The following is a 19,212-nucleotide window of genomic DNA, read 5'->3' as shown; positions in this document are numbered from 1 at the left end:
TTGGTGCGCTTTAAAACTTCTTTGTCAAATTTTAGCTGCGTTTTCCTTTGAAGTAATGGTACAATATTCTGTTTTTTCCTTTTATACTTTAGTAACTTTCAACAGATTTTCTGACTGAAGATTAGTAAATAAAAATTAAAGCTTTTTTTTTTTTTTAATGGCAGTTGGATCACCCTATTGTCTTCATCTTCGAGTTAAGTTTTATTCCTCGGAACCAAATAATCTTCGTGAGGAGCTAACCCGGTAAGACCACTATGCAGAGGCGTGTCAGAAGTGCTAAGACCTTTAGAAGATAAAATGATAGGATTTTTTTTCTCTAGTGAATTGTTCTATTTAGTTAATTTGTGCCTTTTACTTTTCTTAGGTATCTATTTGTTCTTCAGCTAAAACAAGATATTCTCAGTGGGAAGTGAGTATTAAATTATTTAATACATAACTGCAAAATTCTTGAAGTAGAGAAGTAATTTAGAAAATGTTGAGGGCTGGAAAGATGATGAATCAGCAAGCAAAGAGTCTGACTCTGCATCCCCTGCACCCGTGTGAGACCCAGGAGCAGTGTCTGTGGCCCCAGTGCTAAGGGCTCACAGGCCAGCACAGTAGCTAAACAGTGAGTTCCAGGCCAAGTGAGAAACACCGTCTCAAACAGAAGTACGTGGAAAGCAACAAAAGAAGGTTCTTGATATAGCCCTTGGGCCTATACCACACACACACACACACACACACACACACACACACACACACACGAGCAGGTAGTGTGCTCGCACACAAACCAGCACAAATACATTCAAAGTTGTCTAAAGTTAAGATTATAAATTGATGGAAAATTTGTATTTTGATCTCAGGTTAGAGTGTCCCTTTGATACAGCAGTTCAGTTGGCAGCTTATAATCTGCAAGGTATGTGATTCTTGTACTTGGTTGTTAAGACTGAAACTTAATTCTTTTGTGTGATACAAGTCGAAGAAAAAAAAATTAGATGACAGGCTAAAAATGCTACAGCACTGTTTCTGTGTAAAGCTACCAGTGTCCAAGGCTTGAATTTTCTTGGTATAAAATACTTCTTAAAAATGTTGTCTTCATGCCTTTCCTCTCAATTCTTCAGTTCTTTGCTGTTTTTCTTTTCTTTCTTTTCTTAGTTATTTTACTTAATGTTTACATGAATATTATGTCTGCAGTTCTGTCTGTACACCATGTAAGTGCCTGGTGTCCAAAGAGGGGAGAAGAGGGTACTGGGTCCCTGGAACTAGAGTGACAGGTGTAAATGCCGTGTAGGTTCTGAGAATCGACCCAGGTTCTCTGGGAGAATAGCCCCTGCTCCTTATCCATCTGTAATACAGAGAAACAATTGGCAGCCTGCCTGGTAATTAACATTGAATAAATGTTAATATGAAAGCCTAAGTTGATTTCTGTAACAGAAGAGTAAATGATTGTGGTTGATCGTGGTTGCTGCATGACTTGCTTTCTTTAGTCTTCTTAAAAATGAGTTTATGGAGACTCGTGACATAAACAAGATCGGGCCAGTGCATATTTTAAAGCTCCTGTGGGTCACTTTAGAGTATTCTTTAATGAGGTTAGCAGAAAACTAAACTTAGGGATTTTCTCTTAAAAGTTGACATTTTACTATAATTTGAGTCATTGTTCATCCATTGAAAAGAAACATCCCTCCCTCCCTCCTTCTCTCTCTCTCTCTCTCTGTGTGTGTGTGTGTGTGTGTGTGTGTGTAAAATGAGTGATATTGTAACTAGAATTAATGATGCTCAAGACTAGGTCTTTGCCTACTTAGTGGTTGTACATTCTCAGCATTCTAAGATCAATAGTGTTTGTCACTATGTAGATAATAAAACTACATTTACATCTTTTATAGTAAACCTAATGTTTTTACTTACATTGAAAATCTGTTATTAAAGCATATTTTCCTGGTGATAAGAATTTTATCTTCTTGTCTTTTTTCATTTTTGTAATCTGTCTCCAAATTAAAACATGCATAATGAAGGGGAGACATTAATTTAAAATGCTACTATCTGTTTTCTATTTGTTCCCTTTGACAGCCAAAGTATATGTTTTCTAATAGGGTATGTGGAACTGATAGATTACTTAGGGAGTGAGGGTTCTTAATCTGCTTCTGGGAAAATACCAGTACATGGCCCCATATCAGTATCTGCCAAAGTCTCCTGGAATTTTGGAGCGGAGACTGGCAAATCCAAGAATTTGATGGCTATCCAAAATGGTGGGACACCTGGACTTAGGCCATAAGTAAAAAAGCACCTGACATCCTGTCTGGACTCTGCATGAACAGGCATAGGTGTGTGTTGAGTTCAATTTCTAGCAACCACATGGTAACTCACAACTATTTTCCAGAAACCTGATGCCCTCTTCTGGAATTCAGGTGTATGTCCAGATAGAGCACCTATATACATTAAATAAATCTTTTAAAAATGAATTAAAAGTCAAAGCATTTTTTCCTCTATGGAAACACAAATTTATTTTCAAAAGCTAAACATTAATATATATTAATATATTCATAATAAATTAGGAGAGAGATATGTGAAAGTATACCAACAACAAATGTTATTTCTATTCTGTCTTCTTATAAAAGAGAGCATTTAATTTGGCACTCAGAGCTCCGGGAGGTTAGAGTCTGTGGCCATCCTGGCAGGGAGCACGGCAACAAGCAGGCATGTCAGTAAGCAGAAGCTGAACGCACATCTAATCCAGAACCGTGAGGCAGAGACGGCTAACTGGGGATGGCGTGGAAATGTTAGACCTCGGAGCCTACCCCCAGTAACACACTTCCTCCAACAAAGTTACCCCTCTTTTCCACACACTTCATGACCAAGCACTCATGAGCCTGTGGGGGTTATTCTGAAACCACTGCATAAGTGTACAGACCAATCCTAGGTCTAAACCAGATCAGAGGGGAATGGTTTAGGCCATTGTGAATGGCTGGTAGCTTAAGAAGGGGTTTTACAGATCTTAATTTTTGTTTACAAATTTTTTAAAGCAATTTTAGTGTTACTAATATTCCATAACTTTGTTAATTTGTATTTGTAGCTGAACTTGGCGACTATGATCTTGCTGAACATAGTCCTGAGCTGGTCTCTGAGTTCAGGTTTGTGCCTATCCAGACTGAAGAGATGGAACTGGCTATTTTTGAGAAATGGAAGGAATACAGGTAGCTCATCACACTTTTAACATCACCAACAATTACTATGTGCATGTTACTTTATAATTACTATACTTAAATTTTCAGAGGTCAGACACCAGCACAAGCTGAGACCAATTACCTGAATAAAGCCAAATGGCTGGAAATGTATGGTGTCGATATGCATGTGGTCAAGGTAAGCCCTATGTTGTACCTTTTTAAAAATTATATTCTGGAGATAGAGGGATGGTTCAGCAGGTATAAGCAGGCATGTGCTGCTCTTGTAGAAGTCCTGAGTCTAGCTCTGAGCACCTGTATTGAGCTGTACATATAAATACCTGTAACTCCAGCTCCAGGGCATCTGACACCCTCTTCTGGACTCTGTAGACACTTGTACTCAATGTGTACAGACATATCATTTTAAAATAAATCATTTTTTAAAAGTCCATCCCAAGTTTAAAGGTAGCTGTGAATGTTACAGTATTTGGGAAGGTACAGAGTTTCTATAGAATCTCTGGATGTGTAGTAATGAAAAATGGTTGAAATTAGACATTGAAAGACTAGAGTCACCTGGGATTGGTAGCACACACCTTTAGTTTGGGCATTCAAGAGGCAGAGGCAAAGGGATTTCTTTTGAGTTCAAGGCCAGCCTGGTCTACATAGGACAGCCAGCGATGTGTAGAGAGACCTTATCTTACAAAAACAAACATCAGAACAAAAAAAAAGACTAGAATCTAAAAATTGATCATGAAACGAGAAAACTAAAGTTCTCATAATTATATATAATTTTTGTATAAATGTTGATTTTTACACTTAAACTTTTTTAGGTTACTTTTTATGTTTATTGATTCAGTTTGATATCACCAATGCTCACTATTGAGGAGACTTTACTAAAAAGAGTAGTTAAGGAGCAAGGTTGACACTTTATAATTGAAGAGGATTATTTGTCAGAAATACCTAGAATAGAAATATTAGCCTGTGTATAATAGTGTGAGAAAACCACCTGTATGAAAACATGAAACCTGCTTCATGTGTACAAACACTGCACTTTTATTTCTCTCCTTCCATTAGGCTAGAGACGGTAATGACTATAGCTTGGGACTAACTCCAACAGGAGTCCTTGTCTTTGAAGGAGAGACCAAAATCGGCTTGTTTTTCTGGTAAGCAGTGCTAAGTATCAGAGGTCCTCTTGTCCTGTTTTGAATGAGTCAATGCATTTGTATCATTAATGAATAAAGTGGGGAACAAATTCCTGAGAGTTGACGTTTGCAAGTGAACTGGTCCGACCTTTCATCTGTGACCGTTATCCCCAGGTGCCCACTCTAGGTCTGTAGCTCATCGATTTCAAAGTGTGTCAGTGTGTCTTAGTATTCTCTCGTGTCATGTGCTTATGACATGTCCCTTACTCGATGGCCCCACCAACTCCTGTGTGGCTCTGTCACTCTTAGTGTTTTCCATGGGCTCTCTCACCCCCAAGGCAAGGGAGGAGATGGCACTGCTTCTGTTTCTGCTTTCAAGCTTGGCTCCTTCTGTTTCCCCATTTCTGCTTTCCAGTCTGTGGTACAGATTTCATATCCCTACAGCATAGAATTGGAAACTGTTTACATTATACTGTTGTTAGAACTAATTCAGTTTTGGCATATGTTACCGATAAGAGCTAAAGATGGCCTATGTTACTTATTTTGCAACATGCCAAGAATGTTTGGCTTCAAGCCTTTTCACATAAACTCAAATTCATCTCCAGGTATTGTTGGTAAAAATAGATCACAATCGGTGATACTTTCTTTTATGCCCTATAAAAATACTTAGTAGCTTTTCGCTATATCTTAATTCCTATGCTGTTTAATCTTGAAACATTTACCCAGGTTACAGAATTTATTGTTCCACATTAGGGGTGTGCAAAATACACTATTTCCTTGATAACTTTAATGTCTAATAGATGGGCAGCATCATTATGTCAGTTGATTCTTCTGAAATATGTTTGCCTTCCCTTAGAGACTTTGACAGGCAGAGCTGGCTGCATTCATTTCCCTGACCCGTGTGGAGAGTTAAGATGAGGAAATGTACTTGATACAGAAAAGGATTTCCCCTAATCTGACTGTTGATCTCATATTACAGGCCCAAGATAACCAGATTGGACTTTAAGAAGAATAAACTAACTCTAGTGGTTGTGGAAGATGATGATCAGGTAGGAACTTACTGTATTACTTGCTTAACTGTAGTTATGTGGTAAACAGGTGGTGGTATGGTGGTGTTCCCCATCGTATGGAGAGCTATAAAACAAAAGCTTAGCATTATTTATACTTGGAAGTAAAATTCCACGTTCAGGCCATTTTGCACCACTAAACCTAATGAGAATGTTTATCATGTGCGTTTTGTTTTTGTAACATACAGTGACTCTATGCCTTAATTTCCTAACAAAACTTAAAAGAATAAGCTAGTTGCCTTTTATCCCAATACTCTGTAGGCAGAGGCAAGTGGATCTCTTGAGTTCAAAGCCAGCTTCTTCTACATGAGTTCCAGGCCAGTTAATCCTGGCCAGTGTGACCCTGTCTCAAATAAACAAATAAAAATGATCCACCTGGGGGTATTCTTTACAGTAAAATGTAGTTTCGTATTTTTTCTTAATTTTCTTTTTATATAATTTCAGTGTACTCCATTTAAAATGATATTCTCTTAGCTTTTATCCTATTCAGGTATATTTTCATGCTTCCATTCAGCTTACAATGGACTTTTAGTTTTTACTTCTATAAGAAGTCATAAGCAGCAAGCAACAGTTAAGTTTTTAGTTTTCTCAAGTTTATAAGATAAAAGATTTTAGAATCCTAGTTTTATGAGTTCCTACTTGTAAGGTGTTGACTTAATTACTCAGAGCAAATGGGTCTAGTCTAGAAAGAGCATTCCCACACCTGTGTCTTGTAGGTCCGTAGGTCGCAGTGGTCGGTACTTCTAGCATTCTTATGGCTTTGCTTTTCCTTTCCCTTGGGATGTCCAGGCACTGCTGCACGCCAAGCAGGGAAAGGTGGAGTGGAGTCAAGTTTCATGGTCTGTCTTCCCTTGGGTGTCTGGGCCCTGATGCACACTGACAGAAAAGGATGAAGCAAATTCTGAAATGGGGGGGGGGGGTCTTACAGCTCTCTTAGATGATAGTGAAACAGCTTGTCATTCAGGGAGTCACGGGATATACATATGAACCCTGGAGAGTGCATAGGGGTTCTGTAAAGTTTCGCTGGCTGAGGTTTAAGGTTCTTGGGATACCTCATTTGCATGGAGAGGCATTCCAGAGAGTTGAACCTGTAATTTGTCCGAGGACTACATAACATTACTCAGGTAGAATATTCGAATCAGGCTCCCCAGATCAGGCAGAGAAGAGGAAGCCCTGCTAAGAAAAGGGAGTCTCCATTTTTGTGCCAAGTTGAGGAAGGCTATGCGGACATAAGAATATAATGGTAGCCAGGTGCAGTATAATCTTGAACGTCCCATTTTCTTGCCCCATTCTTGTGAATGCTGGCATTCCAAGCATATTCCATCACACTCAGCTACAGTTAAAAGTGCTCTTCTACGTTTATGTAATGTGCATGGCTGTCTTGTCTGTGTGCGTGTCCATGTACCACGGTCTGGTCTCCTGGAACTGAAGTCACACTTTCTAAGCTGCCATATTGGTGCTGAGAAGTGAAACCAGGTCGTCTGGAATTGGTGCCAGTGGTTGTAACTGATGAGTCACCTCAGTGGCCCCTGAAGAGGTCCTGACGGAAAATAGTGTGTTACAAATACTTCTCTTTGTAGAAGTATAGGTGTTCTCTCAGTTTTGATGTTATTGCTATTGCCATGACCACAGCAACTCTTAGAAAGGAGAATATTAATTAGGGCTGGCTTACAGTTTCAGGTGTTTGGTCTACTTTTGTCAGGCGGGAAGCATGGTGGCATGAGGGCAGACATGGTACTGGAGCCACTGAAAGTTCTACATCTTGATCCAAACACAAACCTGTCACACTGGCCAGACTTGAGCTTATGAGACCACAAAGCCTCCCCACAGTGACACACTTCTTCAGACAAGGCCGCACTTATTCCAATAAGGGCCACATCTTGTAATAGTATCGATACCCATGGGCCAAGCATAAAAACATGAGTCTTTATGAGCTATTCCTATTCAATCCACCACAGATAGTCTCTAATGCGAAAGCAAGATGTAGTTATGTGTGTAGGTATATGTAGTCATACTTTAATAACCTTTTGTTCTTTGGTCTATGGGGACTGGTTTCACTCTATAGTCCTGGATGTGTTAGAACTCAGGCCTTAAACTTGTAGGGACCCCTCTGTCCTATCTTCTGGGTGCTGGGCATGAAACATACATCTAGTTTTAGCATGCCTTAAGGTTTACTAAAGCACATGCTGGTTTGTTTTGTTTTGTTTTGTTTTTTTGCTTGTTTGGTTTGGTTTTTAGTATTCATGACAGGGTCTCTCTATATAGCTGTCCTGGATCTCGCTCTGTAGACCAAGGCTGCCCTCGAACTCAGAGTTCCCCCTGCCTCTGCCTCCTAAGTGCTGGAACCAAAGGTGTCCATGCTGGCAGCTTAGCACATGGTTTCTTTCTTTCTCTTTCTTTCTTTCTTTCTTTCTTTCTTTCTTTCTTTCTTTCTTTCTTTCTTTCTTTCTTTCTTTCTTTCGGTCTTGGGCTTTTCATATGTGTGGTATGTACTTGTTTGTATGGAATTGTGTATGAAGGTGCACATGTATGTGTTCATGTGGCCAGATACTGGTTGTGGATTTCTCACCACCTTACCTGTTTGCATCAGGGTCTCTACTGAGCCTGGCACTCACCTATCTGACAAGTCTGGGTGGCCGGTGCCATACTCACCCATCCCACCAAAATGTTTCAGAGGACAAAGTAGAGGCTTTATTGTTTTTTAAGTTTTATTTAATTTTTAATTATGTGTACCGGGTGTGGGTGGGTGCTTAGTGCAGATGACCTTGGAGAACATCAGGTGTAGAGCTGGAGTTGTCTATGAGTGCTGGGAACCAGACATGTCCTGAAAGAGCGCTGCCTACACTTAGCCACTGAGCCATCTCTACCACACCTTTGTTTCCTTTTCTGTCTAGCTGGCTTGGCATTTACTGTGTATGCAGTGTTGGCCTTGACCTGGTGACATTCCGTCTGTTTGCTGGGGTTGTAGACATGCACCACCTGCTTAGTTGCCGTTTGGTATTGATTTGGTTGTATTTCCTTTGCAGCAGTAGAAGACATGGCTAATTGATGTAACAAACACTTTGTCTTTTTCAGGGCAAAGAGCAAGAGCATACCTTTGTCTTCAGACTGGATCATCCCAAAGCCTGCAAGCACTTATGGAAATGTGCTGTGGAACACCATGCCTTCTTCCGCCTCCGAGGCCCCGTCCAGAAGAGTTCTCATCGGTCGGGATTCATTCGACTAGGATCACGGTTTAGATACAGGTTCATTCCCTAAGTTTTCAGTTCTACTCTTTCATACAGGCCAGAAAAGTACTCTAACTCCTGATTTTACTGAGGCAGAAACCAAGACAGAGGAAATAAAATATGTACCCACTGGCCAGATTTTTAAAATAATGTTATTGGTAATAATTTCTTGACTAGATGGGAAATCAGTTATTTTATAGATATTTATATTGATACATTTTATATATAAGCCACAATTTAAATTTATGTAACAAGGTAGATTGTCCATCTGACGGGCTTCATCTCGTATAGAAAATGTATGGGACATTAGTATGAATAATACTGTGGCTTTTACAACTCCTGTCATGAATTGGAAATGTCTGTTGATGTTACATTTGGTATCGGTCAGTCTGGGTCTTCAGTTAAGGCAGGGATGACAGTGCCAGTAATGTAGCAAGTCAGCCACAGATGTTACATATTTTACATATTTACAAAAATGTTACATATTTTATGTTAAAGCCTGGGGAATAAGAAAATATTTGGATAAAGAAAAAACTCTTGATGGCAGTAGTTGCCTTCAGCATGCGTCTTCGCAGGATAATATGAGTGTAGACATCCTGTGCGTCTGGTTGCCTCATACTGTCTTCCTGTTGCTATTTTAGTGGAAAAACAGAGTATCAGACCACAAAGACGAATAAAGCAAGAAGATCAGCCTCCTTTGAAAGAAGGCCCAGCAAGCGGTATTCCCGACGGACCCTACAGATGAAAGGTGAAGTGCAGCACTGCTCCACAGGCTTGCCCTTCCTTGCCAGTCTTCATGTACTCCAGCTTCCTGTTTGCTACAGAGGAAGCTGCCTGAGTCTTCTCAGGTCTATTTTAGTTAACTAAAAGTATCTTTGTGCAACTTTCATAAGCTGCGTAATAATGGCTCCTGTAAATGGCTGATTTGAAACTTTATCGATCTCAGTGCCGATGTTCTGGGCAGTGTTGCATAGTGTGTCCTCAGTAGAGTGGTATTTTCTCTCGTCTTTCAGATCTCACGAGGAAATGCCAGTTCATCCCCTTGGATATTTTAATATTAGCATGTAATGAGTACGTTTAATTTTTTTATTTGTACATGTGTGCACATCCAACAGCGCATATGTGACGTTTTATGCTCCCTATAGAGGCCAGGGCCCCGGCCTGGAGTATAGGTAGTTATGAGCTGCCTGGTTTGGGTACTGAGACTTGAGACAAGACCTCTGAAGAGCAGCAAGTACTTTTAACCACTAAGTCATCTCTCCTGGCCCAAAGAAGTTTAAGTAAAATCTTTCCATATTAGGTTGGTGAGATGGCTTGTGTGATAAGCGCGCTGTGCTGACAAGTCTAATAGCCAAGTTATTTCCCAAGACCTCCAAAATGAAAGGATTTATCTTCTGACACACACACACACACACACACACACACACACACACACACACACACACACACACACCATGACGTGTGAATGAGACAGTATAAGAGTGAGTAAATGAAAGCCAGTCGTGAGTGGTGCAGGCTTTTTATCCCAAAGGATTAAAACCCAAGATTTGAAACTCAAGAAGCAGAGGCAAGCAGCGCTCCGAGTTAGAGGCCTGCCTTGTCTACAAAGTTACTTTCAGGACAGCTGGAATTGTTCCAAAGACAAACCCTGTCTTGAAAAAACAATTAATAGTAATAATAATAATGAGTCAATTTTATTGTTCCAAACTACAGTTTACCATTGAGAAATTCCACTAAATAGAATTTTATTTATCAATATCTATCATGCATAGATATTTCCAAATGTTATCTGGCACTTAAGATATTTTAACTCTGTAAGAAGTGCATAGTTTCCATTAAAAAATACATGAAACCTGTGTTTGGTTTCAAATTTGGACTTCTCCTAAAATAGAAATTGAAGTTTAAACATGTCTACTGTCGGGTTATTATCAACACTACCAAAAATCGGCCCTGAGCTGACTGTGGCAGTGGTTTCTTAAATTAATCCTCTGCCTGATCTATACTCAGTTTTTGGTGTGATTGTGAATTTAAGTATATAGTTATGAGTTAATTCAGTAATAGTTTAAAGTGGTCTTACCCCATCTTTCTACTAACAGAACTTAGAGTCAGTTGCCTTACTCCAGGAGCCTCATAGAAACTTAGTCTTTTAAGGACAGTGTGAGCTGGCAGATGCTCATGAGTAAAGCTGTTCATCACTAACCCTGCCTGAGTGTGGTCTGCAGGGCCCAGGTCATTTCAGAAAGACAGTGGACTCCCACATGCCCTGTGACACTGACACGCACACACAGATTTTTATCATGGAATTTTAAGACAAATAGATGTTGGGCTGGAGAGTTTCAGCATTAAAAGCAAATATCACCCTCCAGAGGGTTTTAGCAACCTGTGTCAGATGGATCGATGTCGCCTATAACCCCAGCTCCAGGGGACTCTCACACCTCTTGCCTTCACAGGCACCTGCTCTGTGTGCATATGTACACACTCACATACACAAATTTATAAATAAAATAAATCTTTAAAAATAGAGAAGGGTGCTGGATGCCTAGTCGTTAAGAAAGAATACTGCTTTTGCAGAAGACCTGAATTTGGTTCCAGCACCTACATCAAGTGGCTCACAGATGCTAATAACTCCAGCTCAAGGGATCTGATGCTGTCTTTAGAACTCCAGGTTCACTACACCATGCACTTCCACACTTCCACACTCAGGTCCACAGAAATGAAGATAAAACCTTAGAACAGACAAGCACAGTGGTTCCTGCTCTTGGCCTGACTGGTCTGACCTGCAGCACAGCCCGTGGTTGAGCAGTATGTTTTACAGAGCAGCCAGCTGAAGCTTCCTTTTGAATAGTACAGCAGTTTGTTCTACAGGGTGGACTAATGAGATGCTCTCTTCTCTCTCCTCCCAGCAAGCACAGCAAAGCCTGAAGACCCGGGGTAAGTAACGCCTTGCAATATGTACAGCAACCGAGAAGACTTAGATAGTGGCAATCATTAATTAAACAAGTATTAGTTGAAGACCTCAGAAAATGACAAAATTTCTCAGGTCTTCAGAGGATTATAGGGAACAAGTAAACAGCAGATAGAATTACCATTGAGAAAAATGAAGCCATTACAGAAGAACAATGGGGTTGGAGCAGCTGTGTTATTCCTATTGAGACTGTCAGAGAAAAATCATATACAACTTCTGTGTATCTAGATTTAACTTGCTGGCATTAGTGGTCTGTGTGACTGTTTATCAGAGGTTTTGGTATGAGGGCAGTTCATAGGAAGGCAAATAAGTCCCTCCTATTATGAATTCTTTCTTAGCACTGTGATAGTATTTATTAAAGCCATCTATCTCTAGTTAGCTTTTAAAATTATTAACCTGGCCACCTTTGTAGACAGATTTTTCTTTCAGCAGTCAGCTTGGGAGTGTGAGTCTGAGGCCAGCCTTTTCATATAGTAAGACCTTGTCTCAGAAAGGACAACAGTAGTAGTAATAATAATAGTAAGTGTTAATGATAATACAATAACAATACAGATCAGACTCAGACCAATACCTCTAAACATACCTTTGTGTGGGTTGTGGCTGGATGGGTCTGTTTGTCTGTTTTCTTAGAACTTCTTCAAAAGAGGTTTGTTATTTGAAGGTACTGAATAGTCAACCTTACCTTTAAAGAAATTTTTATTACATTTGTTTTATTGTGTTTGTTATACTGAACAGCTTCTGAATTTTCTTGCTCAGGTTTGTTCACTTGAAACTGTTAGAGCTAGGTCATGATTAGAGATCAGTACAGAAAGACTCTGCTGATGAGAGGACTCTTAAAGCTGTCAAAACAAATTACAGTTGGGAGGAAGTAAGGGTTTCCACTCTGAAACTTGAGTTTAAGAGTACATTTCTGTGCATTTCTCTACTTTTTTTTCTTTCCCTGAACTATCTAGAAGCTCTGCTTGTAAGCAAATTGGGAAGTGAAGTAATGTTATCTTTTTTTTAAATGGTAATGTTTTTGATTAGTAGGTCATGTTTTGCTTTCCTGAAACAGCCTGGGACATGACATTTGACCTTCACCATGTACCAGGAAAGTAGTAGAAATAGGAAAAAAAGTGTTTAAGTAGTGACATGATACGGATAAAGTAAAAGCCTTGTGTAGGATGTTCTGAAGCACACATCTGTAATCGGAGTACAGTGACAATGAGCGCGGTCCCTTTCCTAGAACTGATTACTTCCCCGTTAGTGGGTCAGTGTCATTGTCTAGTCATTAGTGATGCTTTTGATTCTGGAAGATCACAGAAACAGGCTACTTAAGAAATGGTGGCCCTTAGGAGGGAGCAAAGGGAAGGGGACGACAGGCTATAATTGTTTTCTCGAATCACACTAAACAAAGTTGAGTGGCTCACAGCTCAGGTGATCCGAGTTGGCTTCCAAGGACACACTCATAGGTATGTACTCATATATATATATATATATATATATATATATATATATATATATATATATATATGTATATGTATATATATATATGGGCTCTCAGGAGTTAAAAGACGAGAGTGCACAGTCCCTCCTGAAGTAGTCTCATGCAGAACTCTGGAAGGCCTGAGCTTGTCTTGGCACCCATGCCCTCTGCTCTCGCCCTTGCCACTCTGTTTGCACGGATGGTTGTGCTCCAGTGGAGCATGGAGAACAGCGCCTTTTCATAGGGTACAACTGTGTGACCTGAACCATTTCTTGTCCTTGTACTCTGCTCTTTTGTAGAGTATACCAGTTTGAGAAACAGTTTGTCTGTCTTTTTTCTTTTAATACTTTCCCTTATGAGCTTGAACTAAAAGTATGTTAAGAAAAGGGAGGGCTTTAAGGGAGGGTTTTAAAGGACAGTTGATGGTTTGGGTTACAAGTACAGTTTTCTTTTACTGAGTTTTCTCCTAGTGAGACTGTAGGCATATGCCTTTGTACCTGGGTTAGAGCATCTCTGAGACAGGAAAGGGGAAAGAGACTAAGTAGGGCCATGAGCAAAAAAGGGTCAGTTACTGCACATGGTACTTTACAGAGGTTCTTCTAAGATGCTCTGAATATATACTTTTGATCAAAAATCAAGTTACTATTGAGTGTCTTGAATTAGTATCAGTTGTCTCTTCATCACAGCTGCTTGCTTGGTTTGTTTTTGTGTTTGTGGAACTAAGCATCAAACCCTGGTCTCCTGGATGTTAGACAAACCTTCTACCAGTGAGCTACATCCCAGGTCCTACTTTTAGATTAAGTTCATAACAGGAAGTTATGATTTAGTTAGTATGCCTTGATTTGTTTCCTCAGGTTTGACTTTTTGTTGTTGTTGTTACTACTGAAATTATTCCCAGCTAAAAGAAATATTTTAAAGTAACAAGTGAACCATACACTCATGGAGGCTAACCTCTGCTCCAAGCAGATTTTACACATAGACTAGGAAGTCACTTTCACCAGGATACTATAGTCTGGGAAGAGCAACCACAGCTCCTTAGGAAAAAAAGGGCAGAGGGAGCTGGGACTCAATGGTGGGTCTCCTAGATGTTGTTCAGCCCCCTTAATGTCAACAATCATTTAACAGAGATCCAGTGCTTAAGCATGCTGACTGCTCTTCCAGAGGACACAAGCTTCGTTCCCCACTCCCACATTGGGCTGCTCACAGCTGCCTGTAACTCCAGTTTCAAGGGATTCTAGCTGCCTTTTAGCCTTTTCTGGCACCCTTATACATGTGTATACATATGTATACACAGACAACACACATAAATAAAAATAGAATGACTTTTTTTTAAGGGTGAGGAATGATAAGATGAGTCAATGATAAAAGCACCTCCCCCAAAGCTCGATATTCTCACCTCTATCCTAAGGTGGAAAGAACCTCTCACCAGCTGTCCTAACCTCAACAGAAACCTTTTAGAATTCATATTTTGAATGAAAGATATTAGACAAAGGCTTAATGTTTGTGATGAAGCTTAAGTCTCATTACCATATTACTCATAATTAGGCTATTCTGCACAAATTATATAAAAATGAGTACTTTGAATATGTTAGTGAAAATAGATTATTAATTAAAAACTTAAGCTAGAATAAGATACAGGGAAGGACAGTTAGATTGGTAGCTCTCAACCTGTGGATCGTGACCACTTTGGGGGCTCAAACAACTCTTTCACAGGAGTTACATACCAGATATTTTCGTTTCAATTCCTAGCAGTAGCAAAACTACAGCTATGATGTATCAACAAAATAATGTATGGTTAGAGGTCAGCACCATATGAGAAACTGAGTTAAAGGGTCACCGCATTAGGAAGGTTGAGAACCACTGAGTGACATTATGTAGACTTTTAAAAACTCTTCAGAGATAGGAAGGAGAGAAGCTTGAAGGTTCCAAATATAAATGATTCTGGGGTAGGAGTGCTCAGTACCCTGTGGCTCATAGTGCCTGATGATGGCATGTGTGGGAAGATTACTAGTTATGGAAGGCATAATTCTAAGTGTTTATGTGGGCAGTACAGATACCCATAGAAAAGTGCTTGATGGAAAATGTGACAGTCTTACCGTGAGAAACCACCAAAACCATGTCACTGGAAGAAAACATTAGCATTGTTGGTGCTACTTTGAATTATACACATATAATCTTTAGAAAGTAAAGATGCCAGGCATGGTGCCAGAGGCAGTGGCTACTGGGTCTGAGTTTAAGGCCAGGCTAGTCTACATAGCAAGTGACAGGTCAACCAGGACTATGTAATGAGACCCTGTATCAAAAAGAAAAAAATTTTATATGTAGGATTTCTTTAGCCTAGAATGCTTTACCTTATTAGTAATAAAAGTTAACATTATACATCATTGAAAATAAAAGTTAATGGAAATTACAGGTAAACATGTGCGTGTACACACATGTCAGACATATCAAAAGACTACACAGTGATGCTCTCAGATCTTATTTTTTCAGTGCTACAGTGGTTCAGTGGCAAAGCATGAATTAACACCTTAGGTCTGAGACAGGTGAACTCATAAACACAAGATGGTACTGATGCTGGTTCCATGAAGAAACTAGTACTTTACTGTGCAAATTAGATACATATTTTTAAACTTTGAACTTATCATTTTATAATCAATTTTGTTCCAATTTGGGTCTGTGTTCATGTTTGTCTTTTTGTTGTATTTTAATTACATTCCAGCCTTCCCTTTCTCCAAACCTGTCTTTCCCTCTCCCCCTTCTCCCTCTTCCTCTTCCCATCATCCTCTAACCCCTCTCCCTCTGTGTGTGGTGTGTTTTTAATCGATTTTTTTCCTCCTCTTTACAGTGTTCATAATGCTTCAGCCCTGAACAGTGACTCCCAACAGGTAAGACAGCAGTAAGTTTCTAAAGTACTGGAGCACTTAATTACAGTGACTGTCATGGTAGTAGTTGGGTTTTTGCAATGTGTGATCTTTTACAACTTTTGTACATTTTCTTACTCCGAGCATTTCTCCTGCTTTACTATTGTAACTAGAACAGATGATTCATAAAACATTTACTGTTCCTATAAATCTGGCACACCAGTAAGTTGTGAATGTTCATTTATTATTGAAAATTAGTATGTAAAATTTATACTCAAAAATTTGACTACCACTGAGTGTCTTCCTCTGTGCTTGGGGTGCCCGGATCGCCGGGAGGCAAAACAGTCTGTAATGGGGTCCTCAGCCCTTTTTCCAGGTAGGAAACAGCAGCGGGGTCTGGGATGATTGCTGTTGTTCCAATCTGCTGTAAGCTGTGCCACGGGCTTAGTGCTGGGAGTTGGAAATGGGGTTTCCAGTCAGCTTCCCTTCAGGGTGGCCACTCACCAGGCCGGAAGTGGGGAGACACACACCAGACAGGGTTGGAGCCGATTTGGTTCCGATTAGGAGTGAGTGCTGAGAGCATCGAAGACTGGAGAGAAGTCCTCCAGGAGGAAGGGCCTGCCCACTGGATCCTGAGAAGCAGGCTCTTGCTGTCCAGACTGCTCCATTCGTTAGCAATTGTGAATGCTTTTCAGGATGAAGTGCCTTTTGGGAGAAGGAATGCCCAGGAAGGGAAGCTTCTTGGCTGAACACGCAGGGCCTATCTAGATACCTCATTAGCATGGAGAACTCCAGGTTTTATGCTGATAGAGGCGAAAGTGAGGGCTCTGAGTTCTCCAGACAAGGTCAGTGAAGGAGAAAACCTGCTAACAAGGAGTCTCCCATTTTGTGCCAAGCTCAGAAGCTGTCCAGTCTTAATTAGCAGTTTCCCACTGTTGACCACATCTATTTACTGATATTTTGTTTCTTGATGTTAGTATTTCTATTAATATTTGACTATCTTTATACTTCTGTCCAAAGGCTTGGGCTGTGAGTTCTCCTGTGGCTGTCACTTCTTCCTCTGGCCCTGTGCTGGTGGAGATAGAGAATCTTCCTCAGAATGCTGCAGCAGAACAACATGACAGGAAATGGTTTGTTAACTTCCTAAACCAAAATATTGCTTGCATAATTGTATTTTAAACTTTAAGCTATAATCTTAAAGCACTTTAAGTGTGATTGAAGACAAAGTATTCATATTTGTGAGCTGAAAAGGAGCATACTGAGCAGCCAGAGGGATGCGGGTGGAGGAGGGAGGACAGTTGTCTAAAGACAACCCTTGCATTAATAAAGTCTGGCAGTGACTGAAGTTCTTAACAAATTTCAAATGGAGGAGCTGGAGAAATAATCCAATGAAAGATACTTACATAAATGGTAAACACAAATATGGGTACTTTGTGGCTTATTGGATTAATTGGTTTAATCGGTTGAGTTCATGCTTTCCTAGAAAGCAGGGTGGTTTGATGAGGGGTTTCTTGGAAATTATTTGGGCTGAGTGGTCCTATTGGATGTATCATCTCTTCAAGCTCTGGTGTCTGTTCATTCAATGAACTTGGATGATTCATGGGATATTCTTTCTCTTGCTCTAATTTGTTAATATCTGAAATCAATGAGATTCTGTGGTGATCTCAAGGTTCGGGTCAGCTTCTTGTGCAGCCAGTTCTTCTGCGTGGTTGTGGCCAGCAGTGGTGATTGGCTCTGGCGTGTGCTGTGCACTGTTGACTTTGCTAACTTCGGGGTGCTTTGCTTCCGAGAGTTGGGTATGTTCTATTTCAGTTCCAGGAAACTTACAGTTAAGATTGAGGATTCCTTCTTTGTTTGGACCTTTTAAATTTTTCTTTCCCTTTTTTTTGGGGGGAGTCTGGTACAGGGAGGGTACTTGAGGTGTGTATTCGTATACACATACCAAAGATGAAGTCTACAAATGTCAAGCTTTAGTCTTTAATACATAAAACGTCTCAATTCCTTGCTGAAGATAACAGCCCTGACAAGCAGTTACGCTCCATGATGTGCCACTGAAGTTCATTGTCACAAAGATAGGGAAGAGTTCTGAGCTGTAAAGAACTGTCTTAATGTGTGCATGTCTTACTTTAATTACAAGTGAGAATCTGATTAGCCAACATTCTGTGCTATGATACTGTCTTTATTTAATTCAATTTTAATGAGTATATATTTAAATCTATTTAATTTGATTTGGTAGACACTACCAGATTCTTTGATGTAGCCTTTAGAGAGAATATTGAATTTGAGGTTCAAGGAAAATGAAATATCTTGGAGCTGTGTGTCCTCTTTCTGCAATGGTTGTGCTGAGACCTCCTTTGCTGGAATGGAGCACAGATGACCCTAAACCCGATGAGCCTCTGAGTACGTTAGCAGAGCATGGAACTGAACTATGGCTGACATGTCTTAGATCTACTGATTTCTCTAGCCTTAGAGTGCATTCTGCCTCTTTCTTTGTTTCTGCATGCTTATATTTCAGAGAATATAAAACAGTCCTCCTGTAGAAAGTGGGAATAAAATTTGGAAACTTATTACTGCATTGAGCAGCACACAGTATGGAACGTCTTCTTTCTGGCAGATAATTTGGAGACCATATAATTTAAGCCTAGTTCCTGTCCCAGTTTTCAGCTTTATTTTATTTTATTTATTTATTTATTTATTTTTGCATTCTAAATGAAACCATTAACTAGGTGAATGATGTGATGTGTCAGTAACTTAGAATTTGTACTTCACATCGCTTGGAATTCACAAAGTGTTTATTAACAACAAGAAGCCATTAAACAATGGTATGTGCTTGAGAGGCTGAGGCCTGGAACTTGAGTCCAGTCTGAGCAACAATATAAGACCTAGTCTCAAAACAAAATGAAGCATGCCTATAGATAGTCTTAGTGCTTGGGTGGATCATGATTCCAGGCCCAGCCTTATCAAAAGACAAAATAATAAATAAAAATACTGAGAAAATCTTATCTATAAACAGAGCATAAACCTAATTTAATTAATGAAATTTGAAAAACTTTAGATCAAGGGTCATAAATTTTGCTTGTTGAATCTGATAAGCGAGTTGAATTTAATTGGGAATAAAATGATGGTAACACTTACTACCGCGTACCTTCCTTACTTGTTTTTAATAAGTCCTGAGAAAAGATTAAAAATTAAGTTAATAAGAGTTTGAAAAATATTACTACTATTGATTTTCTAAGCCTAGATTTTTGGAAGCCCTTTGTAATTGGAGTGATCTTTTCCCCTTTGTGACTACATAAAGTGTGCTCCCTTGTCACATCACACAAGTTTGGTTTTTGAGCTAGGGCAAGT

At 39.7% G+C, this 19,212-nt stretch overlaps 1 protein-coding gene across 1 annotated transcript in view; it reads left to right on the top strand.

Annotated features, from left to right (window-relative positions):
* The window catches only part of EPB41L5 (erythrocyte membrane protein band 4.1 like 5), an 82,524-nt gene that overhangs the window by 24,043 nt on the left and 39,269 nt on the right, over positions 1–19,212 (top strand). The window contains exons 5-16 of the mRNA XM_080918468.1: positions 165–243; positions 365–409; positions 843–895; positions 3,050–3,170; positions 3,249–3,336; positions 4,212–4,300; positions 5,259–5,328; positions 8,422–8,591; positions 9,215–9,321; positions 11,477–11,504; positions 15,849–15,888; positions 16,885–16,994. Coding sequence (XP_080774594.1) covers positions 165–243; positions 365–409; positions 843–895; positions 3,050–3,170; positions 3,249–3,336; positions 4,212–4,300; positions 5,259–5,328; positions 8,422–8,591; positions 9,215–9,321; positions 11,477–11,504; positions 15,849–15,888; positions 16,885–16,994 — 1,000 coding nt within the window. The remainder of the gene's footprint in view (positions 1–164; positions 244–364; positions 410–842; positions 896–3,049; positions 3,171–3,248; positions 3,337–4,211; positions 4,301–5,258; positions 5,329–8,421; positions 8,592–9,214; positions 9,322–11,476; positions 11,505–15,848; positions 15,889–16,884; positions 16,995–19,212) is intronic.

This window comes from Micromys minutus (assembly GCF_963924665.1).
Source record: "Micromys minutus genome assembly, chromosome: 6".
Classification (NCBI taxonomy): domain Eukaryota; kingdom Metazoa; phylum Chordata; class Mammalia; order Rodentia; family Muridae; genus Micromys; species Micromys minutus.
Note: the sequence above shows the minus strand (reverse complement) of the source record. Positions and strands in the feature narration are given on the sequence as shown.